Source organism: Rhinolophus hipposideros (genome assembly GCF_964194185.1).
Source record: "Rhinolophus hipposideros genome assembly, chromosome: 16".
In the NCBI taxonomy this organism is placed as follows: domain Eukaryota; kingdom Metazoa; phylum Chordata; class Mammalia; order Chiroptera; family Rhinolophidae; genus Rhinolophus; species Rhinolophus hipposideros.
The window spans coordinates 50786629-50813215 of NC_138062.1; the positions used below are offsets into that span (position 1 = coordinate 50786629).

The 26587-nt window shown below is 50.2% G+C and overlaps 1 protein-coding gene across 4 annotated transcripts in view; it reads left to right on the forward strand.

The window, feature by feature from the left end:
* Window positions 1-26587, forward strand: part of GATAD2A (GATA zinc finger domain containing 2A) — a 91823-nt gene that overhangs the window by 10316 nt on the left and 54920 nt on the right. For 3 of the 4 annotated variants that reach the window (XM_081076622.1, XM_081076619.1, XM_081076621.1), the window contains exon 2: window positions 24610-24698. In XM_081076622.1, the coding sequence (XP_080932748.1) occupies window positions 24684-24698 (15 nt within the window). In that variant the 5' untranslated portion in view covers window positions 24610-24683. Of the gene's footprint in view, window positions 1-2271; window positions 2410-24609; window positions 24699-26587 lie in introns of those variants that run through there. The other variant, XM_081076620.1, reaches the window with a different exon arrangement.

Sequence of the window (26587 nt, forward strand, 5' to 3'; positions counted from 1 at the left end):
AAAACATGGTTCTAGCCCTAATTGTCTCTTAGAGTTGCTTTAGCTTTAGAATGGTATCTGAAGTTGATTGCATCATATTTCATAATCATCTAGCTGAACTATTTGCTGTTTAGTCCAGTACTAGGCACTGAGGCAGCAAGGCCTTTCATCTAACCAAGCTCAGCATTCGCCCACTTGAGCATCAGGTCTTGATTCACTGTCACCTTTTCCCATCTAAACACCTGTCTCTCTTCCTACCACAAAAATAAACCTTGTAGCTATTTCACCCCACCCCCACCCCTGCTTTCCCAGCTGGAGAAGTTGGCACTGCCCTTTGGAGCAGTCCGCCTGTCACCAGTGCACACCTCAGTGTCATTAATATGTTGCAGCTGATGCCTCCCTCTTTAAAACAGGGTGGTTGTCACCTTGGTGACTCACACAGGGCTTGCCAGCTTTGACTCTGGAATCCCTATATCTGTCTCAAGTCTCAGGTCTCCCACCTGACCACACTTTGCTGTTTGTAGTTAATTAAGTTGGCATTAGTCAAGACCCAGGTGAGGAGCAGTGAGGTAATATTTTGCTTGTATTGCTTTAATATACATCATCTGATTAATTATTGTAGAGTAAAGCAGTTCTCAAAATATACAGCTGCCAAATTAAAACTGAAAATTCTGGATATTTGCTTTAACCTATTATTGCACTGGATCAGGGAGCTTTTCTATACCAAGTCATCTGTTCTAGAATAAGATAGTTTTTGTTTGGTTTTTGACTTTGAACATGTGAATTTCTTTGTAGCAAAGCAAATTGCTGACAAAACTGGGTCAGGGAATGAGTTTGAGGGTCAACACTGTATTTTGTGTCGTTTTTTTTCAGTTTGAAGAATTCTTCTCTTTAGACCCAGGGGAAGTTGGGCCAGATTTTGCATTAAGCAGTTGGAAGATTTTTGGGGTGGGGATGGTGATGGTGGAATCAACTACAAAAAGTTTCCAGTTGTGTTTGGAATTCAACACAGAATTAAGATGGGCTTTTTTGAACTTCTTGTTGAGGGGGAGCACATAGAAGAAAAATAACTTTATTTATAAAACTTGTTCTACGTTAAATGTTTTTCACGTTTGGGGTCGAGCAATCCGGTTGGAATTACACTGATTTTCTTTTTTAAAATGAAATAGAATAGAAAAATGTGAGAGTACACTGCATGCAAGTGGTAAAGGTAAAGGTATGTTTGGTGAAACTTTTGTTTCAATTGTATAAATATATATTAGAATGTGTGATTAACAAAAACAAAACACCAAAAGCCACTATTCGAGAGTCTAGTCTAGATGTCTCATCATGAATTAAGTTGTTTTAACGTTGAAAAAAAACATGAAAAGGGCCTTTTTTTGGTGATTCTTTACAACGTAATCTTGATATTGAGAGCCTTCTTGTGCTAATAGGTATTTTGTTTTCCCTACTGAAATTTTGTTCAGCTTTTTGTAGTTTAGTATCTCCAAGGCCCATCATCTTTCAGGTTAGACGGTGTTGCGCGTGTTTCCTTCATGTCACTGGAGAAGGACGGTTGCAGATTTGCTTTCTTGGAAGGGAAGGGGGGTTACCTTCTCCCAGAGGCACTCGGGCAGATTGGGAGGTAACTGGAGAGGGAGCGCAGCCATCCCCAAGTGTCTAGAAGTGGGTGGTTCTGGAACTTACTTCGTAGAACTCTCTCCACTGAGCTGGAGAAGTGATGGTTTAGCCGATCACCGGGAGAGGAGCTTCTGTGTGACGATCCCGCAGGGGTGGCATTCTGACTTCGGTTTTAAAAAGCCGGAGTTGCTCCTAGTCGCGCAGCTCAGCTGGAGCGAGGTCAGCTGTGAGTGCGTCGCGAGCGCTTCGTGAGTCATCCCTGGGTGCGGCCCTCCGGCTCTGCGGCGGGTGAGCTGGCCCGGACCCCTCAGCCCTGCGATGGGAACCCGCCCGAGCCCGCGTGGGAAACTGACGCGCGGAGCTGGGCGTAGCGTGGAGCGCGGTCGGGAGGGCGGTGCTTCCGGGGCGGTGCCGACCGGCCGGTCTCGCCCCGCCCTTCACACTCAAGCCCCGCCCCCGACCGCCAGGCCCCGCCCACCCGGGCGCGGGCGGGCGGCGTCGCCTTTAAGAGCTCCCCGGTGTTTTGGGGGCCGCGGGCCGGGCGCGCTGACCTGGTGCGCATGTCCCGGGCGGTGACGCCGGCGCCGGGCTCCATGTGTGCGGCCGAGGGGCGCATTATCTGGCCGGCGGCGCGGGCGGGAGGGCGGACCGGCGGAGCGAGCGCCGCGGGCCCGGGCGGCCCCACAGGCGGAGCGAGCGCGCACGGCCCGGCGCCCCCGACCCCTCGGCCGCCCGGCCCCGCGGGCGACCCCGGCCCCACGGCCCCGTGAACCCGCGCGCTGCTTTAGGGCCCGGCCGGCCCGCGGCCCGGTAAGTTCCGGACCAAACTTGGCGGGGGGTCGGGGCCGGGGGAGTGCGGTGGAGACTGGAGCGGCGGGGGCCGCGCGGACCGGACAGGGTCGGGGGTCGTGAGGGACCCCTGCCTGAGCGTGGAAAAGTGAGGGTGAGCGAGTTCTACTCCTTGTATTCCGGGAGCGTCTTCTTCCCGCTGCCCTGGAAAGTTCCGCGCTCCGACGCCGCCCCGGCACGTGGGGGCCGGGTTGGGCGGGGGTCCGGGAAAGTCTCGGCGTCGTCCCGGTACCTCCTGCTCTTCCTTGGGGGTTGGGGAGGGGCCGGGCCCTGAAGCGCCGCTTCCGAGCGGCCAGGACTGGCGGGGTTGGGGGGGCGGTGGGCCGGAGGCACGTGGGCGCGAGGGGCGGGGGGCGGGGGTCCCGGGCGGGTCGGGCCGCGGCGCTGGCCCCCGTGGCGGCGGCGACGGCGGATCCAGTGTCAGAATAAGAGTCCCCGCGCGCCCACGCCTGCAGGGCTGGCCCTCCCCCCGCTCTCGCCCTTCCTGCCTGACCCCCGGGAGCCGCGGGACCCTTCCCCCACTCTGGGCTCCAGTTCTTCCCAGGGTCCTCCACTTTAAATTTGCCTCCCTATCTAGGCGGTGGCCGTATTGATTTCTTTTTTCCCACCTGGAATGGGTCGGCATCAGTGACTAGACAGCAGCAGCTGGCCTTTTAAAGGGATTATTGCCAAGAATCGGAATTGATCACTTCAACAAGGAAAGGCTTATGGGCAGGGCCCCAGCCTAGAGCGTGACTGACACTTGGTGTGTGCGCACAAACTGAGACCCAGAAATGAATGGAGACCCCTCCCTAGGGAACTGACTGACAACCCTTGGGTGCACGTTTCTGCCTTGCCTTGGGAATTTTGCAGGGACTGCTTGATTTTGTGCATCTGACCTACGTCTTTAGGTGTGTAGTAGTTCATCCTTATCGTAAGAGCTTTGGATTCTTTAGTTCAAAGTCCGGTGAGTCACTTGAGCCTTTAATTTTCTCTCTTCCTCATCCTTTTACTTCTTTCAGTTTTCTTGGAGTTCACAGTGCTTGTTAGGTCTCTGGTTCTGTGTATCTGTTTCGCACAGTAACACCTTCTGCCTGTGGCAGCACAGAGAATCTTGATGGACAGACAGACTTCTGTGCATTTGCTTCAGTTTTGTTGATATTCTTTTTCTTCTGGTAGTGGTTACAAGTTTTCTTTTAAGTTAGATCATGTGAAATGATGTTTGCTCACACCCAGTTAGTATCAGTATGATCAGTACATAAGACCATTAGTTAGACCTGACAGCAAGCTGTGGAGGAGGGCTAATACATCACACTAGCCACCAGATTTGAGTCCGTGTTGTATGCCAAGCTCACTGCACAGACATCTTCGGTGCCGGTTAACAGTATGATGGGGAGGGGAGAGTACAGTCCCCACTTTACAGATGAGGAAACTGAGGCTCTTGGAGGCCAGGCTGCATGCCCGAAGCTGCTGAATAGTGGAAAGGAAGAGTTGGGCTTGAACTTTATGTGTGGGGCGCCAGAACCCAGGGATGTTCTTGTTTGCAAACCCAATATGGGAGCCTTTCCTGGGAGCTCCTAAAACACAAGGTCATTTGCTTGTCCAAGCTTCATTGCACCTCTGCTTGGGGTGACCTGGTGACACCATTATAGCCATGCTTTGTCTTCAGAGAGCGGAGTTTCCAGTTGGCCTTTCCTTTAAGGAGTCAAGCCACAGAGTCACCTCTTTGCATTTGCTTCTTCAGCTCCAACTTAGAAAAGTTAACTTTTCTAAAGGAGGCAGTTTAGAGTGAGAATTTTGAGAGTGAGTTGTTAAGATTCTCTCCTTACTCCCCCACCTTTCGTCTTTCATCTGTTATTTTTCTCCTACGATTCTGAAGCTGGTTTTTACAGAGGACTGTCTCTCATCTGGGATGTGGTGTAGAGAATGGGATGGCTTCTATATTACTGGTTTGGATGCATTGTTACTTCCACTCAGTTGACGTCATTTTTTTTAAATGTCAAGTCATCTCTATTAATGCAGTATCATTTGGCAGATCTTACAAACTTATATTTTGATAGTGAGGAGAGAAATAATGCTACTATTGGTAGAAAAAAATCCTGGAAGGGTTTGTACCAAAATGTCAACAACAAGATCTCTCGATTAGCATTAGCAGTAGTTTTCTTTAAAAAACAAACAACTTGGGTATCTCTGTATTTTATGACTTTTTAAAATAAAATAGGGAACTTTTTTTATTTGAGTAATACAACACATTTTAAAGACTCCACTTCTCAATTTTTCAGTAGCTCCTCTCACTTGTTTTTCATTATTTATATTGTGAATTTCTGGCATTGCAAGTAGTGATTTCTGGATTCATTTATTCAATAAATATTGGAGTGCATATTGTGCCTCCAGTACTGTGTTAGGAATCCCTGCGCAGTGGGGTTTATAGTGAGATTAGTGCGAGAGAAACCATAATTAATCTCATAGACATGGGGAAACATACAAGGGCCAAGGAGAGAAGCACACCGGTTACTTGGTGAGCAAGACTCAAAGGGTTCTTCCTCCAGTTGGGATCAGAGGACAAGTAGGAGCTAACTAGGTAAAGAGAAAAAGGGAGAGCATTTCTGGCAGAGTGCTTGGGACTGAATGAAGATTGGTGTGGTTAGAGCGCAGGCGCACACCGGGATGAGGGGGTAGATGAGGGAGATAAGATGGGTGGTCCTGGGGCTGAGGGGGTCTAGGATTCACCTTGAGAGCAGTGGGACCCTATTGTAGAGGACAAGGAGGGTTCAAGGGGCTGGTGTGGTGCGGAGTCCACAGCCAGGGCCTTGTTGGGCTTAGCAGATGACTGACAGATGCTTCTGAAGGACATGAGTGGGAAGGGAGCGAAGGCTTTATGAAATATTGGCATTTTCTGGTGATTGATCTCTTGGGAGAAAATTAAGATTGACCTGCAGAGTTTTGAATCTGTTAATTCCCATCTCAGACAAAAATATAATGCCCTTACCACTGAATTCAGTTAAAGGACCATCAGTGAGCTCACCTCTAAAAGTGGGCAACTCAAGTGCTTGTCTGGAGAACTACCTGCTTGGACTTGAGTGTTTCTGTGCCATCAAACAGAATGGCCAAGGCTGTTTCCTTAGACATTTTTCTCCTTGAGAATTGAGTTACTTTATACTCATTGTAGAAAACTAGGAAGATTATGAAACAGGTGAGGTCCTCATGAGCAGTTGTCCTGGGGTAATAGAGCATCTCTGGGATTTCCTAGTAACAGTTGTTGGGTTGGGAAGTGTGGCAGAACCAGAAGAACAAGTTGGCAGTGTCATAGTGTGAGGCTCACAGAACTGTGCTGCCTGCTAAGTGTGGTCGATTGTTAGAATGGATGCTCTTGAGTTATCTGAACTGTTTTAGAAGGTGAATTAGACCGTCGGTACTTAGCTTGCTATTATTTGAGGTAACAAAACTTACTGTACTAACTACGACTTTGACTTGAATTAGGAAGGCAGCATGTTAAGAGGTTGAGATTAAAAAACAACAGAGGAACTGAAGTGGTGGCAGCGAGGTGAAAGTAGTGAGAGTGTGTTCTTAGAAACAAAAGTACCAGCTGGGGACAGACCCTGAACACATGTGGATTCTGGCAAACATGATCTAGAACTTTTTAGTCAAGAGGAATGTCAGACCATGGTCTTCTTACCCCTCCCCTCGCTTTCTAGGCTGTATTTGTGACCTCTTTTTGTCTGATGAAAATGTAGGTTAGTCTTTTAGAAGACAAAAGGATTTAATAGAATACCTGCAGGTAGCCTTAGGAAGTGACTGGGAATCCTCCAGAGTCTGGGGAAAGGGACCTTACAGTTTCTCAGGGCCCTGCATCCACTTTCTGTGGATCCTCACAAAGGTACCCCTTCTCAGGTGAATTTGTCAGGGACTTTGCTTTCCTGCCCTGCTTCTCAGTTCTTGGGTTCCTTATATGAAAGGATTGAAGATGTGAGAGCTGTCTGAGGAACAGAAAGGCCAGCTTCTGAAATAGGATGTGCTGGCAGGGCATGGCCAGTATCCCAAAGGGGGCTCCCAGCAAGTTGAGGCAGGAGTTTGGGGGAAGGTTTGAGGCTGTGGGACTTTGAGGCTACTTGGTACAGCTGCAGCTGGGGGCCGGAAGGGGGTGGCAGTGCGGGACTGGATAGAAAGTCTCTATTGGAGGTTGGAGAATCCTTCAGCCAGGCCTCCTGCAGTTCTGTCCCCAGACCCCACACCACCTGCCCTGCCCTGCCCTGCCGGTCAGATCGTTTGGTTTGAGCCTTCAAACTTAATTCAGCCTAAATGAAGTGATGCCTTTGAGCACACTTAAAAAATACTGCTGCAGTATAGTGGCCAGCCAGCTCCTCCGGGTGCCAGGGAGGCCGCTTGTGTACAGTGCCGCCCGCCGTCTGCTGGGTGAGGCTGTGGGCCTGTTCTCAGGCAGCAGGTCCTGGCAGCAGCGTCCTGGGCCAGTCCTGGTTTTGCCTTAGACAGAGGTGTGTGAGCTCTGCGCAGCCACTTCCTAGTGATGTGACTGGCCTTGCTGAACCTTGCCCCGTTTCCATTTCTAAAAGGGGGTGGCACTGTCTACCTTGAATGCTGAGCTGGGAGTGAGGCAATAAATTCAAGTGGCATAGCACAGCGCCTGGTATGTATAAGTTGGAATAAGTTGGAAATCAGTCAGTTTACTGTTACGACTAGAACAGATGAGGCAGAGCATAAAAGCATTTGTGACTGCTCTGTTTCTTGTGTGTGGATTCATGTGTGTGGGACAAATTGTCACTGCTACATGCCCCTTGGAGCCACAGCCCATCCCCACCATCCAGATGGAAGAAGGCACAGTTCCCTACAGAGAGTGACATTGCCTTGGTCACCTTGCTGTTATTCTACATCTTGGATTGATCTCTAGCTTTTTTGATTTCAGACTTTGCATTTAGTCGTCCCCCTCCCTAGAGATACAGAATGGCTAGGTTTGTGGGGCCTCACCAGGGGAAAGGAGGCAGCCCCTTTCCTGTCCCTTGGTTTGCTGAACCCTTCACATGTTCTGACTTTTAGGGACAGTCCCTCCTTGTATGTGATGGGAAGATGTTTGCCAGGCATATTTGTCATGGGATCCTGCCTGTGAGAACCAAGAGGGGCCCCTGCGTCGCGGGCTTTATCCCTGAGTGGACTCTGGCCAGGGATGTGAAATGGGTTGCCTGGTCGTGTATGAAGTGGCAAATGGGAGAGCCCGTCCCGTATGCAATCCTGCTGCCAGACTTCCAGCTCTCTAGCTGGCTTGGGAATTGAACAGTCCTGGCTTTGTCATTGACTACAGTTTACCACTCTTTATCCTTAAGCTTGGCCACCTGACCTCACTTTCTCATCTGTAGATGGGGACTGTATCTTTGACCTGATAGGAAGGCTCTGAGGGCAAGTAGTCAAGGGTATGCCGGTCTCTGTTCCCGCCATTCACCTCTGAGGAAAAATCCTCCTCCCAGGTTACTGGGTGCTACTGGGTGATCCCCTTAGGGTCTCAACACTCAGAATCACACACAATGGAAACTAATCGAGACAGATTTTCTTCCTAACAGAGTAAACTTAACAATTTTGGACCTGTAGGGAGCTCATTGTAAGGAGATTTCACTTAAAAGGTCCATCGGATTATACAGAAGTAAAGTGAAAAACCCTGTGGCCTTATATTTGCATATAATCCAGCATAACATTTCCTTGGGTCCCAATTGTTATGTGCAATTAGCTCTTGAGTCTGGCTGCTAAACTGTACAGAACACTTTTCTTACCTTCGAGGCAGCTGCTCTCCATGACCTTGGAGGTGAGCAGGTTTCGCGGCAGGTCACTTTAGTTTCCAGTTGGTGGATTTTTGTGGCAATGACAACAGCTTGTTACTTTTCTTGTGTTCAGGCTCACTATGTCAACCAATTCTGAAACCTTTGCTGCTAACAACCTTTATTCATATCCACAGAGGAAATACATTTTCCCCAGTTGCTCACCAGTTTGGGGAAAGTAGGAAAATGGCAAACTGAATTCTTGATTTGAAGGCATTGGGCTGAATTGGTTGTCTCCAGACCTGTGATCTCAGGACTTATGCATCATTGACGGAACACCTGGACTCCATTTTCTGTTGCCTCATGTATTGTTCCTAAGCATGTAAAGGGTTAATGCCTGTCCCCTCAATGGCGGTGGTTCTTTGAGAGGATTATGTAGTTAGATTCCTCCCTGAGTGGGATTCTCCCATACCTACTGGAACCCTGGGAGATTGCAAGGGTTTGATTAATGTTTTCTTTAACACTTTTTTGTTTGATTAACTGGCCTCAGCAGTTTGTGGGTCCTCTGTCTCCTGCCTTCCCTCCCCAAATGTTTAGTTTGTATTGTTGAGGCTTTTTTTTTTTTTTTTTTTTTTTTGGTCTCTATCCAACCCAAGTGACATATCCTGATTCTGAAGTCTGGGGAGAAGGCGGAGAGCCTCAGGTGTCAGTAGTAGGAGTTGGCTGGTCTGCTTTTGAAGTTTTCTTGGGTAAAGATATTAACATACTGAGGCTGGATTGAAATGTAATTGCAGCCTTACTGCCAATTTAGATTTGTCAAGCAGGGCATTAGAAATGTAACTATTTTTGGTCCTTGGGCAGCAGACAAGTTTAGGATTCACCTAGGACTAGCTTGCTTCTGTATTTTTGCTGTGTGCCCACCATTCGGCACAGGCTTCAGTCAGGATGAGCAGGGCAGCGGGGCGGCCGGATGGCTCAGTTGGTTAGAGCCGGAGCTCTCAGCAACAAGGTGGCCGGTTCAATTCCCACAGTTGCGCCCCCTGCAACTAAAGATTGAAAATGGCAACTGGACTTGGAGCTGAGCTGCGCCCTCCACAAGTAGATTGAAGGACAACAACTTGGAACTGACGGGCCCTGGAGAAATACACTGTTCCCCATTACTCCCCAATTAAAAACAAAAAAGATGAGCAGGGCAGCCCTTAATATTATACTCTGGAAACTGAGGCCCAGAAAGGAGGAGTGGTCTTCCCTGGGCTAAGTGGCAGAAGAGAAGGGAACATAGCTGTCTGTTCCCTCCTGGAGCTTCCCGGTCCGGTGTCTGTTGTCCTTACAGCTTCATGGTTTGGTTAGTTTTGTTTTAGGTTCCTCCTCACTTTATTTATGTAGGTTTATTGGCAGATTTCCTTCCTCGGGGCCGTGTCTTTTTGTGAACCCTGAGGTCATTGTGGTGTGAGGGTGACACAGGACATAGGGAGGGAGATCTCAAGGCTGCTTCTGGAATCTCAGGGCTGCCTTTTGTTGTTCTTCAGCTCTGCCTGTTTCCTGTTCTGGAGTGGAGTGGATGATGGCTTTCAGTTTTTTAAGAGCATAAAACTGCTTTTTCCATCTATTAAGAAAAAAGCAATGGCACTTACTTGGTAGACATCCTTCAGGTAACATGCAGGTGACCACTTCAAGATCCGGAAAAGCAACCCATGGAATTGGCTAACCTTAACTTCCTAGACCAGGCTCCTATGGTCAGCTGTGCTAATCCAGGGCAGGAGAGAGGGGCTTTGACACTCTGCGGAGGATACTAGATGCTTCTAGAGCAGTACAATCTGGCTACTGAAAAGCATGGAGGGAGGTTATTTATTGCATGTCTTTTGTATCTGCGATAGTCTGTTCTGGCCCCTAGAGTGGTCTTGAAACCATATCACAGGACTGGTTAGAGGGGTTGAACATGTTTTGTTTGGAGGAGAGGAGATAAGGGGTGGAGGCTGTGGCGGTGAGGAATTCCAGGAGGCCCCCGTGGGTGAGCCAGGATCTCGTTCACGATGGAATGGAGGGCCTTTCCTGTTGCTGGCGCCATCAGGCACCTGCTCACCCCCTCAGGGAGTACGAAAGGGGTTCCTCTTACTTTCCAAAGATAAGATCAGGTGACTGCCACAAAAGGCAACAGAAGTGTACAGGTCACCACTTGGAGAAAGGAGCTCCACATTGGGTGAGCAGCTCAGAAATGTTCACCCACCTTCTGTAAAGTTTGAGATGGTGGGAGATTGCCTACTTTGTTGCCTTAGTTTATGGCAGAAGGGAAAAGGAAACTGAAATTGCTCAGAAGGATTAGGGTAGCTCTGATATATTTAACCAGTCTTCTAAGTCTATGAACCGCTTTTTTTTTCCTTTAAGTTATTTAAAAAAGTTAAGCCATTCACATTTAAGAGTGTAAGCTCTTCTGGTTGGTACCCCATGGAGTGATGCTTCTCATTACCACATGGTGAAATGACCACAGCGGGAGACGTGTTACTGGCTGTGGGATTTGACTCTCTAAGCAGAGCTTCTAAGCCGCTCGGCTGGGCTGAGCTGGGCAACCGGGGAGAGATGTCCTTACAGCCAGGTGGCTCCAGCCTCTGGCGAGCTCCTCAGGCTGTGAGTAGCCCCATTTTATTCCAGTGTGTTGTGCAAATATCATTTTTGTTACATGCCATGACATGAAAAAGATGGGCGCCTGATTTGTGTCTGTCCCCTATCCCATCCATCATCACCCCTCCTTCACCATTCTGAGACGAGATACAGTTTTCTTGGTTTGGGGGGTTACAGCTCTTGTGGAGAAGATTCATCACACTTGACTAGACCATTCGCAAGGCGTGTCCCCTGCCCTGGAGTGTCAGGGAGGCATGGAATTGGCAGATCACCCTCTCAGATGCCAGGTTTATGGGAAGTTACAGTAGGAAAGAAGGTTGAAAAATGCAGGTTCTGATTCTTGTTGATGACCTTAAATGAAGGCTGGTTACACTTGATCCTAAAAGCATGGAGAGCCCTCAGAGGTTTCTGAGGAGGAGAACATTGACTTGAATTGGGCAGGGAAGCTAGTCACGAAAAAGGGCCACTGATAAAAGGCAGGCATGAGCTAGCTAATATGGCCTTGAATTTGCCTAGTGGGGAATAAAAAGCAGGGACAGGTGCCAGAGACACTGTAGGGAGATTGGGTGGGGACTAACGACATACCAGGGGCTGAGGACAGGTTATCTGTCCATTCAGCAACTGGGGTCCCTTCCCTGCTTGGCTTGTGCTGTGCTCCTGGGGTCCATGATGGGTGAGATGGCCTGTACCTGCCCTCAGGGATCTAAGGCCACTTGGGGAGACGGGCAGGGTGCCCTGAGAGAGAGGAAGGGTGGGCAGGAGCAAATCTGAGGTAGCAGCAGAGCAAGTACTGGCAGGTGACACAGGTTCCCAGATTGTGGGTCTTTGGTTTTAGGGATGCTGAGTTTGAGCAAAGGTGAAGTGAGCTGGGTCCTGGAGAGTGTGGTTTGAAGTCATGTCTACTGCCTGGGAAAAGGTGGGTGTTACTGAGCCAGCCTAGCCTGTGGCCCTGCATGGCCAGCCACTCTCTGCTTCTCTGGGCTGGGAGGATACAGTGGATTGTGGCATGGGGGTCCTGGGTAACTGTCAGGACCCTCAGGGCACGTCTGTGACCTTGCTGGATAGCTGAGGGCTCCAGGGCCAGGTGCAGAACCTGGTCTGTCCTTGCACCCCCTCTTCCCCAAACTAACAGCGCTTTGTGTTAGGTGACTGCAATAAATGATAGGTGAAGGAATAAAATATCTGAGCGACTGTCTCGTATAGTAGGAAAAGTTTGTTCTGCTCTGCTCCCAACAATGAAGTAGTGATGGATGGATGGATGGATGGGATGGATAGATTGGATGGATGGATGGATGGAAAGAGGGACATAATTGTTAGCTTAGCCTGAGAAAAAGAGCTTTGTAGCAATTAGAGGGACCAGGAAGAGGCTCGGTGTGATTCCAGTGCCCTGGGAACTGGTTGGTAACTACATTTTCTAGATTCTGAGGATTTTCCAGCTTGAGATTCTGAACACTTTCCAGAAAGACCCAGAATGATTAAGATGCTTCTCTGAAATATCCACGTGAATTATTCCAACAGCTGCTGCTTCCTGGTTTGAGAAAGTTTCCTTGTTTCACACATTGCTCAAATGTTTTCAAATCCTGGCTCTTGGCAGAGTCTGGGGAGAAGACAGGTGGGTGTCCCGTCAGTGACAACACTGGTTTTAGAGTGGGAAGTGGTTGTGGAAAGGGACCTTGGGGATTGGGCACTTGGGACAAAATGACTTGGGTCACAGAATGGCACCTGCCTCGTGATGACCAAGATACTGTCAGCGTCCTGATTTGGGGTTGAGAATGGGAGTGAGGAATCAGGTGAATTAGGTGAAGGTGGCAGCCAGGTGCCCTCTATGCAGAGCTGGAATGCCCAGCGTGTGCCCTGGCGACTGCCCACCTGGGAAGACCTCCCTGCAGGGCCTGGGCTGTCCTCTTAGCCCCGTGTCCTTTAGGTTCTTTGTTTTCTGCCGTCCTCACATTATCCTTGCTGTGTCAGTGGCAAGGGGAACTGGTCTCTCTCCCACTGTTCTCTCTCTGCTCTGTTTACTGCCGCACATGGGTGAACGCTGGCTGTGCTGTTAGAACAGAAGGAAGGAGGGCCACAGTACCCTGGTTGGCACAGTGAGGCTCAGTTCCCCAGGTTTCCAGCAGTTCAGTAAAGGGTTAAGTTAGTGTGCTCTCAGAAGAAGAATTGTGGTGTGCTGATCTTTGCTCTAGGAAATTTCCCTAGAGTCCTGGGAAGGACCCAGCCCAAGTATGGTGTCAGAGTCAGTCCCTGGTTTGCAGTGGCTCAGGTTTGAGCCTGGGCCTGGGAGATGGCGGAGCTGGTTTGACTCCCCATTTGACTTCTTAACCCTGTGGCTCTTGCTAGTCACTTCGATTTCTCTCAGCCTCAGCTTTCTCACTTGTCAAGTGTGGGCATCAGTGGCAGTCCCCAGTATAAAGTGTGGGTGGCAGTCCCTTGTGTGAAGTGTAACATTGGCAGTCCCCTGTGTGAAGTGTGGGTAACATTGGCAGTCTCGTGTGAATTGTAACATTGGCAATTGTAACATTTGAAGTGTGGGTAACAGTGGCAGTCATGTGAAGTGTGGGTGACAATGGCAGTCAGTTGTGTGGATTACGGGTAACAATGGCAGTCAGTTATGTGAAGTATGGGTAACTGGCAGTCTCCTGTGTGAAGAGTGACAGTGGCAATCCCTGTGAGGTGTAACATTGGCAGTACCCCTTGTGAAGTGTGGGTAACATTGGCAGTACCTCGTTCTGTGGTTATGGGGATTAAATGAAATCAGGCATGTAAAGTGCTGGCACGATGCCTGACACCAAATAAAGAATTCAATAATTGTTAGCCACTGTTACGCTTTTCATTTTTTCCTTTAGTAACAAAATCTCTTCTCAACATGTTAAAGGTGATTCTTTCAATGTCCCTGAAGTTGGCCTCAGTGTGCTTTTTCTGTAGCAGTTTGAATTTCGTGCCCAACGGTACCTTTCTCAATGAAGTCAGACACTCTCCTTCCTGTCCCACCGAAACCAGTGAACCCTAAGACCTGTACCCTGGGGAGAGTGGAGCCCCTGCCCTGGCAGTGGTGTCACAGAGGTCTCGGAGACAGACCTACAACGCCTGGGGCTCAGGCTGGATCTCAGGGTGGTCTGTGAGAGGCAGCTGAAGGCGGATCAGGGAGGTAGCATGGGCCTTGCATGAGGCAGGAGGGTCCCCTGCAAGGCTGGCCGGGTAAAGACTTGGGTGAATAAACCCCACCCTCCATCCGTCCATGGCCCTGCCCCTCCTAACCCTGCCTTCCTTGCAGCCTCCCTGCAGGGAGAGCTGGTGGGATCCTGGGTGACTTCCCAGGGGAGGTCTTGCTTGAGGTTGGGTTGTCTGAGTAGGATTGTGCTCAGACACTGGAGGGAGGTGGATTTTGTGGGTCACTTGGGAACCTGACCCCACTTAGGACATGTGCAGTCTGTATTCTCAACAACCAACAGCTTAGGAGGGCACCTTTGCCTGGAGACAAAGTGTGTGCTGGTCCCATGTGTGCCTGTGTGGTGGCCTGAATGTATTTGTCCTGTGTGTGCACATGTGTTAGCTGCGTGTGTGTGCGTGTGTGTGTGTGCGTGTGCTGGCCCTGCCTGCTGGAGAGGAGCCTGACCTGTGCAGTCACTCCGCTGCGTGCGAGTGGAAGGGAGACATTCCAGTTTGTGTGCGGCCTTTTGGGGCACCCACAACTTACTCTGGAGTTAGTCTCAGGTATGGGCGAGGTTCCACTGAGAAGACAGCCAGAGCCCTGTGGCCTGTGCAGATTTCTTCAGGCCTTCTAATTTTAGGGCAGAGATTCACGTGATCTTTGCATTGCACCTCATATAACACATCAGAGTTTTAGTACTGAAACCTCTTAGCAGTGAGGAAAACTCCCGACTGGAGGCAGAAGCAGCAAGCGAGTTGAGAGAGTTACGAGACTGGTCTCACCATTGCCTGAGAGGCAGGCCCTTCTCACTCCTCAGGCTTCCGCGGGGCAGTCTGGCCTTTGCTGCCTCCTTCTCCTAGAGCAGGGCTCTCCAGGTAACTGATCCCAGTGCACCTTCCTTCCTGCGGCCTGCTTAGGTGCTGGCTCGTCCGACACGTCAACCAGAACTCCTCCCAGCGGGCGGGGCGCTGTGTCTGCCTGGTACCCCCTTTCCCTGCTTCGTGGCCCTTCTGGGAGGATTATGTGATGGGAAGTGGCCGTGCAGAGGGCTGGGACGCTCTGACAGCTGAGAGAGCCAGAGGCAGCCCACCTTCGCCTCCATCTGTGCCTCATTATACCCTGTAGGTCTGGGGGCGGTGAGCATATTGAACGGTTCCATGAACACTCCCTAGGAGCCCCTCTGTTCCTGGCACCTCTGATCATGCTTTTATTGTTGGGTGTATTGTCAGGAAAGTATGGCGTCTGTCTACATCGATTCTCAGTTTGCTCTTAATTGGTGTCTGTAGCGTAAGCCACGATGTACTGATGGATGTTGCCACACTTTGCAGCCTTTGAGTCAGTCGTGGTGACGTTTGCGATTGCTGTGGTGCTTCATTACCAGAGTGTGCAGCAGAGACGAAGTGTCGGGCTGGGAACCAGCTCACCGGCCTGGACCTGTGGTGCCGTCTCAGGACCCCTCGGGCCAACCACGTGTGTGTGGTGGACAGCTCTGGCTGCTTCTGAGACGTCCCCAGATGGTGTAGACTATTTGACCCGCTCCTAACAGTCACACTCAGTTCTGCCCCTTTGGGACACTTAGTCAGATGGTTGTATGTTGTTCTTATTTGAAGACCGAGTGTCAGATTGGATTTCTAGAATTCGACCAAGTCCACCCTCCTGTCCGAAACTCGGGTCAGGAACATCTGGAAGGTTTGTGGGTGGATGACGGTGACCTTGCTGTCTTGAGTGCTCACTAGCCTCTCCTTTCGCGGTCCTGAAACCACTGGCTTCAGTAGACCTCAGTCACTTGTTTGCGGTCTCCTGTTGCCAGCATAGGGGGTGGGACTGGTCTTGGGGATCAAGGTGGCAGAGGCCCCCTGAAGCTCCAAGTCTGTCCAGCTGTAGTGAGGCGGGGGTGGCGGGGAGACGTGGGGGATTAGAGGTGAGCCTGGGGTTCCTCCCCATTACCTTTCTTCAGTGAAAGTTTTGCCCTCCTGTTGCTGCTGACGGACCACAGTAGTCTTACCACGTGTTCTCTGAACTACTATGGGTGGATTCCATTTGGATTCCAGGACCATGAAGTTCTTTTCCTCTAGGCTCGGGTCTTCATTTGTATACAGTGGGGCCGCCCCAGAATGCTGCTCCCTCTGCTCTTGAACAACAGAAATTTTCCCTTCTCAGTTCCAAAGAAAAATACTCCAAAAAGGAAGATAAGGTTCCTAATTTGTGGCGAGCATCCACCAGAGGATACAAGATTGTGCTGGATTCAGCTGCCTGTGCCCAGCGTGTTAGAAGATGGCTCAGCAGTGGCCTCCATGCTGCCCCTCAGAGAGACTTGGGGGATTCTCTGGTCTTTGCTGGTGAATATGCAGATCAGCGTTGGTGCCTTGTCACCAAGTGGGGGAGTGAGCAGGCTGCCGAGTGGGAGCTGTCTGCCGTGCACGGAGAAAGTGCTCAGTTGATGGCTTCGCTCCCGCTGTCATGGTGCATACGGGCCCGAGGCTGCTCGGACTTAGGTTGAGGCAGCTTATAGCTGGGACCCGGGACCCCTCAGACGGAGTGGAGGACACCCTGTCTATTGGTGAAAGGTTACCTGTGTGATCAGGTGTTGGCTTCTTTAAAAACAAACTCAAGAAAACTTGCCACAAGAAAAGAATGGCTGAAAAGAAAATTTATTTCTTGGCATGAGAATATACACAACCCAGCCCTGAAGCGACTAAAGCTGGTTGAGATGCCTCACGGCAGCGAGGCCAGCTCCTTGGGAGGGAGACTGGCTGACACTGGAACCTCCCGTTGGCCCGCTGCTACACGGGAGGCCATGTCTTCTGCAGGTGGGGCTTTTTGTGGTCCTCACTCCCAGATTGTCCTGTTTCGACTGGTCCTGGAGATCAGTTGCTCCCTCTCCAACCTTTCCCTTTGTTAGTCCTCCCAGGAAGACTCTTGGCGTGTTTTGTAGTCACAGGTGACACAGGGAAGTGTGTTTGCAAGGAGACCAACTGCTTGCTTGCCCGAGCCAAATTTGGTGTGGACTCCCAGACTGTCATTTTCACGCCCTCTTATTCTCTTCAGGAATAGTTGATCTAGAGTTAATTGAGGTGCTCTGGGTTTTCCTGTCCGAAATGATTGGTAACAGTGCCCTCCCTCTGTGAGAGGGTACCTCACATGGTTTCCCTTTGTGTTTTCCATGTAGCACCCATTGGTCTCAGCCAGGACCTGGGCCTGGCTCTGCCTCGCAAGATAGACAGGCTTGGTGCTCAGAACTTGAGGAGAAGGCAGTGTTTTCCTTTTCGGTGACATGGATCGGTGGGGTGTGCCATTTGGGCTAGTTGTCTAGGTTTCCCTTGGCTAGAGTTGGACATGTTGGGAGCTCAGGGCTCAGTCCCTGGTCGGTCCATATACGGGTCCCATGTGTAGCCCCGGTGCACAGGGAATAGGTTTGGATTGGGCTGTGATGACTCTGGCTTCCACTTTTTGGAAAAAGTTGCGCCCAAGACAAGTTAGTCATCTTTACTATTCACCTGACAGATACTTTTTGACTCCCTGGTTTGTGGCTGTAAGATGGGGCTGGACGAGGTGCGTCCAGGGAGACGCTGCTGTGGGAAGTAAGAGCTGGGGTGAGACAGGAGCATTGAAGTGCGCCTGAGGCACAGCATTCAGTGCTGCTCAGCTCCCCATTCTGAGTCTTTACAGTGCTAGTGGCTTTGCGTGCAGTTTATTTGAGGAGTGATGGGCAAGACTGACTGATAGTGGAGGGTGCCAGGGAGATGGCTGGTCTGGGAAGCAGGGTTCTAGAGTCAAACTTTCGGTGTGGTGTGCCAGGCCCATGGGCTTTGTTCTGTACACACGTAAGCCCCAAAGGGTTAAATAATGTGTGTGGTTCTACCGTGAAGAGACATTGTGCTAAGTGAAATAAGCCAGACTCAAAAGGACAAGTACTGGGTGATCCCACTTTTATGAGGTCCCTAGAGGAGTCAGATTCATAGAGACGGAAGGTGGAATGGATGGGGAATCAGTTTTTAATGTAGACGGAGTTCCAGTTTTACAAGATGAAAAGGTTTTGGAGCTGGAGGGTTGCACAGCATTGTGCATGAACTTCCCATCACTGAACTGGACACTTAAAAATGGCTGAGATGGTAAGTTTTATATCATGTATATTTTAACAAAAAATGGGATCTTTCTGAATTCAGAAATATATCCTTCATCATTATGAGAGCATTCATTTTATCATCCAAGAGTTAGCTAGGGAGAAAGGAACAAAGGCACCCATGATTTGATGACTTACTATGTGCCAGATACTGTGGGATTTAAAGAAAAAAAGGATATGAGTGGTTCTAGAAGGATCATTGTAACATCATCTTGGGAGTGTTGGAGCACAGAGATTCTGTGGGTGTTCTTTAGTCCCTAGAGGGGTGGGGCTTGGATGTATTTCCTCCAGCTTGGTGGGGTGACACAGGACTCCTGGAGTCTTCAGGGGACTTCGGAGAGCAGAGACCAGGAACATACAAGGTCTTCTCTGCTCCAGCGCTTGGCTCAGAGATCAAAGGTATTCCTTTGGCTATTCATCAGAGAATTCCCTTAATACAGCCCATATTGGTGCACGTACCCCGAGTGGGAGACACCAGTTCATAGGTCCTTACTAACAAGTCATTTCCTCTTTTGTTCTTGTGACGTCTTCTTTAGAATGACCTTCAATATTGGAACTCACCACACACATCCTCAGTGCTAAACACTTCCAACACTTCCCCAAGTCTCAGACTAGTCTAGATGTGGACATTTCATTCCTGGGCATTTTAAATACGGGGTTTATCTGAAGTTTTGAGCTGCCGTGTGGACTTGCCTGGTCAGCTGCTGGGGAGTGAGGTGGGAAACACTGAAAGGAACCTCTAGAAAGGAGTCAATATTTTGAGGAAGAGCGTTCATCACAGTAGTAAAAGTAAGCTCGAGTTGCTTCTGTTTGAGAACCTGCCTGGTGCTAGGGTCTGTCCTGTGGTCCTCCGCATGGTCCCGAGGCTGAGGACGAAGCCCTGGAACGGGGTGGTGGTGATGTGGAAGGGAAGGACTCCTGGGATGCCCAGTGGGAGCGTCAAGCCTTGGGGAGAGAACAAGGATCTGTTGGAAGGAGGACTGGGTGTTGGAGTGCAGGATGGGAAAGAAAGAGTGGGGTGCAGGGTGTAGGCGCATGGGTGCGGGGGCAGCTCACCATCTTAGCCATGACAGGGGAGGCGGGTGACCCTTTCAGGTACAAGGCCATAGAGGCCTCTGGAACCGACGAGAGCCTTTCTCCAAACAGCTGCGTGTGCGGGAGGGTAGGGTTGTGGTGGGCTGTGGCCTTGCCTATCTCCATGTTGCTTCTTCCTAGATAGAGTTTATATTTATACTGTTGTTTTTGCCTCAAGTCCGTGGTGGAAACATAGTGATTGGGTATTTATAACTCACGAAGGATGCGCTTTCATCATTTCCTCCTGCGTGCTTCATTCGGCATTGGATAAGGAGATGAGCAAGAGCCATTTCTCTTGGAGCATTTGGGGAAGAGAACTTAGTGGACTGTCATGTCAGTTTTCAGTTCTGTCAAGTGATGAGATTATAGCCCTCCGGTTGGAAGGGGGCGGGTAGGAACTAGTGAGGAAGACCGGGCCTGAGTCATAGGTGCTTGTGTCTGAAGGATGGGTGGGAAGAAGGAAGGGCTCTCCTGGCAGTGGGAACAGCATGTGCAAAGGCTGGATGGTGGGGGCAGGCGGTGTGGTGGGTATGCAGAATCGAGACAAGGCCAGTGTGGTTGGAGCTGGGAGCGTGGCGTGTGTATACACCTAGTCTGTGAATGCCAGATGCCTTCGTAGGGTGCCTGGGCCTAAAGCAGGCAGGGCTTTGAAGGCAATGTTGGGGTGTCGCGAGCATTGGGGGGGTTCCAGGGCTTTAGGAATGGCCTCATTGGTGCAGTGCCAGGAGGGGACAGTCCGTCCCTCAGTGAGGCTGTGATTACGGTGGCTGAGGAATCACAGGACAAGCAGGAATAGACCAGGGGCCTGGAGGACACATACTATACTGGCTGTTACCCCAGTGGACGCCTTGGCTTGACAGTGGAGACAGGCCAGCTCTGGTTGCCAAGGACGGGCTTGTGTGGCCTTGCCGTGGGCTCTGCGGCCCTCGTGGGGCTGCTGCTTTGCTTCTCTCTGCCGAGTCATGCTCTCCCTTGCTCTCGGGTTAATAGGCTCTGTGCTTTGGGGAGAGCAGGTCCTGCTTTGTCCCCAGGGGCCGGCACGGAGCTGCAGCACTTCCTTGGTGTGCCTCTGCCCTAACTTTGTCGGGTGTGCCACCATGCCGGGGTCACCACTGTCCCTTCACTACTCAGCACAGCCCATCAGGGCTGTTGTTTCCTCCTGCTTTCAAGGAACAGGTAGTCAATATTTTTGGCTTTGGAGGCCAAAGCCAATGACTGTCTCTGTTATTGCTGCTCAGCTCTGCTTTGTGGGTGGAGCCGCTGTAGACAGTGTGCACTCGGGTGGGTGTGGCTTTGTCCCAGGAAAACCCTTTACTGCCACAGGCCCAGGCAGTAGTTTACTGTGAATCCTTCCCCAACCAGCCAGCACGTGTTGGAGCAGTGTGACCTCTGGGCTTCCTTGAGATGCTTCACTGTTCCCCTGCCTCAGTTTCTTCCTTTCTGAAAGGGCTGACTGGGGAGTTCCCCTTCTTGAGGGTTGGGCAGTGCAGTTGCTAAGACTGTCTAGATGACCCTTGTCTTCAGGGCCATTCAGTTTGCATGGCACAAGTGGCCTTTGTGGACCTAGGGCTGGGAGAAGGTGAACATATTGTTGGGTTTCACCTTCGAGTTTTTTTTTGCCTAATGTTGTGTTTCCAGGACTGGATTGGAGCCAGGATGTATTAGGTTGGTGCAAAAATAATTGCTGTTTAAAGCTTAAAAATAATTGCAAAAACTGCAATTACTTTTGCACCAACCTAATAAATATTTAGGTTCAGACACAGTTGAAGAATTTTAAAGACAGCACAAATGTTTGGTGAGCGCAGATGGTGGTAGGAGACCGGAGGTATGCAGCTTTCATAGGGCTGAGCCTCAGCAGGGATGATGGGCTCTCTGGGGGTGCCTTAGAGAGCCCAGGTTTGCAGGTCAGGTGCCCCTCGCCCCAGAGACCTGTCCCTGCTCTGGCCACGGGTGCTGCTCAGTGTGCTGCAACCTGAGCGTCTCCTCGGAACCGGAGCTCCCCAGACAGCAGCCCATGTCTGGCCACGGCTCCTCCCCTCAAGTTAAAAGGGAGCCGACCTCACTTGCCTGAGCTCAAGAGGATGAAATGGCACAAAGGACTTCTGTTGCCTAAAGTGCAGTGGCTTGATTTCATGTAAACCACCATGGCTGCCCACCACCAAGTGTGATCTCTCTCAGACTGGGAAATTGTTGCTTTGGGGTGGGTTGCAGAGTTGTACGTGTGCGCGTGAGTGTAGTACCCAGGTGCAGGGTTAAAGCCAAACCATAATGATTTATCAAGGGAGCAGAAGAGTCTCTTAGGTGTTGGTAATTGTGTACTTAAGGGTTACTTGATGCTGTTTTAAACGTATGGGTTGGAAATAAAAACAGTAAAAGCTCTCTTAACCCAGCCAGTGCAGGGTGGATGGCAAAACAGTCCAAATGATGTATCAGTGAAAAGAGATTACAGTTTATTTTAGAGATATGCTCCCAGTTTTCATGGTGCTAAGTGTTCTCTGCTCAGTTTCTGCTCCTTGGTGAATTTCACACTAATTGTATCTGAGGGGCTGCTGCTCCTCAAATTGGTTCCTTCTTCAGTGTTAAACCTGCCTCATTCATGCCATTAATATTTATCGAGCACTTGGTATGTGTCCGACACAGTTCTAGGTGCTGGCATCAGGCAGATAGACACCCCTTTCCCTGTGGCATTTACGTTTTTGTTGGGTGAGAAAGTCCACAGACACAGTAGCCACATTGTGTGGAAGGTGTGGAGAGGCCAGGGCTGTGGGACAGAAGGGGCAGGGTGGCCCTCTGCAAGGGAGTCATTTGAGCAGTGGGACATGGAGGGAGCAGCCTTCTCGGGGAGAGTGCCTGAGGCAGAGGGAGCAGCTAGCACAGATTCCCTAGCACCTACCATTGGAACCGGCCGGTACAGACATTTCTGAGAAACTATGTGCACTAAATGTGGACTGGGCATTTGCCGACATTTAGGGACGATTGTACGGTAGTGTCAAAGTTCCTTTTGAATTTGGGAGGCACGTTGAGGACTTGATTGTTAAAATGCTGAGGTATCTGGAAATCTTGCTTAAAACATAAAAAGACCCTAGGGTGAGAAGGGGCCTGGTGTGTGGGAAGCATGGCCAGGGCCAGCGTGGCTGGAGCAGGATGAGCAGGCTGGCGGCGGGCTGGCCGCCAAGGCCAGGGACGGCAGTTTCATTCTGCGTGAATGTGGGACCTTCAGGGGGTTTTGAGCCCAGGAGTGAAAGCAGGGAACCCAGTGGAGGTGTGAGAAGCAGTTGGACCCCAGATGTGTTTGATGGCAGAACCAACAGGATTTCCTGATGGGCTGGAGGGTGGGTAGTCCGATCAAGAGGGCAACTCCACATTTTCATCTCAGCGGCTAGAAGATGGTGGATGTGCCATGAACTGAAATGGGGAAAGCTGTGGTGGAGTGTGAAGGTCTGAGGTGACCTTAAAACTTCTTGCCTGTTGCACTTTACCCATGATGCACTGTGTGTTGTGATAACAGATTAAGATGACCTTCCTCTTTGCAGAGTTAAGGTTAACCCTCCAGGAAATGTCCAGTGTGTCTTGTTGCCTCACGGAGTCGGGTACTTGGATCTTTGTGGAAAGTCAGTTGCCCACATGTGCGTGGGTGTATTCTGTTGGTCCGTCTACATGTCTGTCCGTACGTCTGTATCACACTGTCCTGGTTACGTAGCCTTATGGTAAATCTTAAGCGCAGGTAAGCCCTCTAAATTGGTTCCTCTTTTTCAGTGTTGTTCTTGCTATTCTAAGTCTTTTGTATTTCCATATAAATTTTTAGAATCAGCTTGTTGTTGCTACAAAAAATGATGTCAGGAATTTTTGATTGGGAAGGCATTGGATCTGTGGATCACTTTGGAGGGGAGAGTTGATACCTTCTGACCCATGGACAAGACCTATCTCTCCATTTAGTTAGGTTTCCTTTAATTTCTTGCAGGGATGTATCATTGTAGTTTCAGTTTATAGGTCTTACAGTTTTCAAAAACTGACTTTATCCTTAAGTATTTCACATTATGGTATTATTTAAGTGATTTTTTTTTTTTTTTAAGCTTTGAGCTCTGGTTGTTTGTTGCCAGTGTGTAGAAATACTGCTGACTTTTGTGTATTGACCTTGATCCTGAAAAGAACAGGTGCCCAGGAAGCCCAGGGCCACCGTCTGAGGCTTCCCCTCCATGGCAGAGAGAGCCCACGGCTCAGGAGGAATGGAAGAACTAGGATTAATGGTGTGTCCACTGCGTTTCCCAGCCTGGATGGGGCCAAAGACCCTGACAGGGTCCCCCTTCCTAGGAGCTAGCCCTGGTGGTGGCCACAGCTGGCTCTGGGCCTCACTGAGGAGGGTGCTGTCTGCTCCTTGGTGCCCAAAGTTCTTTCCATAGAGTTCCCCGATATTTGCTTAGTTTGCAAGTTCTCCTGTGGGAGTGTTTCTTGCCATTCATGAGGTGTGTATGAATTGCCGTGAACCCAGTTTAAAAATAAAGGTTTCATATCAGAGAAAGCTCCTGGTAGTCATGTGGGCACAAAGAATGACAACAGAGGTGACACTGACAATATTCCGCAAGCTACACCTGCCAGCACTGCCTGTGAGCGTGGGATTTGGCTGCTTCACCGCGTTCAGCCCATGTGCCTGGAGCCCTGGATGTCTGATGTTTCAAAGAAGGGGAAATCCTGGAGGTGGCTGTCTCTGTGGCCTCAGGAGCGTTCCTCAACATTCTGGAGACTTCGTCCTCCTGTCTGTAAAACAGCATCCCGTCTCCCTGGGTCGAATGAGCCCTGTGGAGATGAGCCCTGGGGTAAAACTGGGAGTTGTCTCACAGAGGGGAAGCCGCCTCCATTTGGGAGGTGAAGTGTGCCTGTCTCAGGCATGTCACAGCCTCAACTTCGGAGGGCAAACCCTGCACTGCCTGGAATGGCGGGGGTTTCCCTGGGGCCTATGCTGGGGAACACAGGCCAGGGAGCAAAGAGGTCAGATCTGGAGAGGGAGACCTGGGTGACCCTGTCTCCTGAGATTGTCCTGGGGATTCATAGAAATACTGAGCTTTCAGCATGGTACCCAGAACTCACTACTAAGCACCTGTTAAATGCTGGGTATTACTGTTTCTGCTGTTAACGTCAGTGTTACAATCAAAACCACGAACCATCTTCTCTGTGTTTGGCCTGTTGGTGTGTGGCTGTGAAACGACTTAACGTCTCCATCCTTATTGCTGAAGACGGCATCTGTGATGCGAGCGTTCACTGGTTAGCACTTCATCAGGTCATAGACTGATAGACATTTCCTCAGCCGCCCCCTGGAAGGTCGCAGAGGCAGAGCTTTGGTTGAAATCTGCAATTTTACTGTGTAATCCCAGGCTTTGGAGGCATTTAAAACTGCTGGAATGTTCCAAAAACTCCTTAGAAACTCATGTTTCTTTCTCTGTCCTTCACTTTAGGTTGGTCAGCACGTTGACACAAGTTGCCTTCTGACGTAGCTGCAGCCATGGCCAGCTGGTAGGACCAGTGTCCCATGCCCAGAAGCCAGGTGAGTGCTTGGGGTCTTGTACCTGTAATGAAGGCTCTGACTTGCCCACTGGGCCTCCTTCAGCTCCTAGGACATTGGAAACAGCACTGCGGCAGAAGCTGACAGCCACCTCCTAGAGGGGATGGAGGGAGGCAAGTCCCTCCAGGCTCACGCGCTGGACTGTCTCCACAGGGCCACCCAGAAGTGCCCACCTCCCCTACTGTTTCAGGGGTCACTCACTTGAAAAATCCTGGCTTAAATAGGCCGAGCTGTCCTCTGTGGGGGTAATCCCAGCCAGGTGGCCTTTGCCCTCAGGCCATTGCTGTGATTTCCCAGTGCTGACCAAAACAAGTAGACTATTTCTTTAACCACCGTCAGTGTTGCAGGGCCCTGCCCTGGTACTTGAAGCTGCATGTCCTTACCTTGCCCTGTGTTTGTGGGGAAACTGATCCCCCACCACCCCTGCTTAGACTCTGTCCAGGGCTCTTGGGACCCAGTAGGCAGAGCCCGTCATCCAGGTTGCATTGTGTCTGTTGCCGTCAGGGCTCAGCTAGTGACGTTTTGGCTTAGGGCTGCCCACCTGGGGAAGGTAGAACTGAGAGTCATCTTAGGAGTAGGGGCAGTTTGGAGACTTCCTGGGTTGGTCAGCTGCTGCTTCTTACAGTCCAGTGGCAGGTGACTGCCGAGGGGTGTGTGTCCTAAACAGCGTCACAGCTGGCCGGCCTGGGTGACAACTGACTGCTTGACCTGCCTGCTGGGCGGAACACAGTACGTGACAGGGTAGGGTCGGTTTTGTGAAGTTTCAGTTTTTATCTGCCTATCGGAAGAAACTATAGACCATTAGACATGGTCAAGTAATCCTGGTGTCAAGAAAACATTTCCAGAATGTTCTAATAGAAATAAGCTTTACTGGTGTTTAAAATGTTTTTAATTGAAATGTAATTTGCATACCATACAATTCATCCATTTATAGTATACAAGTCAGTGACTTTGTGTGTTTGTTTGACTTCTCGTAGCATGTTTTTGAGGTTCATCCATTTTGTAGCATGAATCAGTGCTTCATCCATTTTTATGGCTAAATAATATTCCATTGCACGGATGGACCACATTTTGCTTATTCGTTTGGGCTGTTTCCACCTTTTGCCAATTATAACTAGTGCTGTTACGAACATTTGTCTATACGAACTTGGTGCAAACGTGTTTTTAGCCCCTTTGGGTATAGACAGAAGCGTGAAATTGCTGGGTCATGTGTAACTGTGTGTTTAACGTTTTGGGGAACCTGCAGACTGTTGTCATGGTGGCTGCAGCATTTACGGCCCCCCCGCCCCCCCGCCCGATTTCCTTAGAGCTCTTTGGAGAGCAGAAGTCATGCAAAAGTCTATGCCGGTGTCCTAGAGCCACTTGAGGATCATCGGTGTTGGCTTGTTACATGTGCTGGTGGCGGCACGTAATGGGGTGGCCATGACGTGTGTGGTCTGGCCCTTGGCTGTCAACAGGCTCTCTGTGGACATTAGTGTTTACAAATCATGAAACTTGATATCTGCAAAAGGTCTTACTTGCGGCCTAGGGCACTGTCTGAAGGCAGCAGGCTGGCTTAGGTTCTCCAAGGTCCGAGGCTGGTGCCCCACCTGTGCCTGGCCCTTTTTTAATTCAGAAAGAAGTACATGGTCTGAGCAATAAGTACTTGCCGAATGAGTGACACCTCATCCTGTCACAGGGCCAGCAGGGAAGAGGCAGCCACAGCATTACAAGTAGTCATTGGGAATTCAGAAGGGAACTTCCGGAAACCATCCCAGGTGTTCCTTCAGGCCTTGCCTTTCCCCACTCACTGTGTGAAGGGGTTTGATGCAAAGGATGGCCTGTGACTAATCATGGCACATGATGGTCAATGTTAGACAGGCAAAAAAACA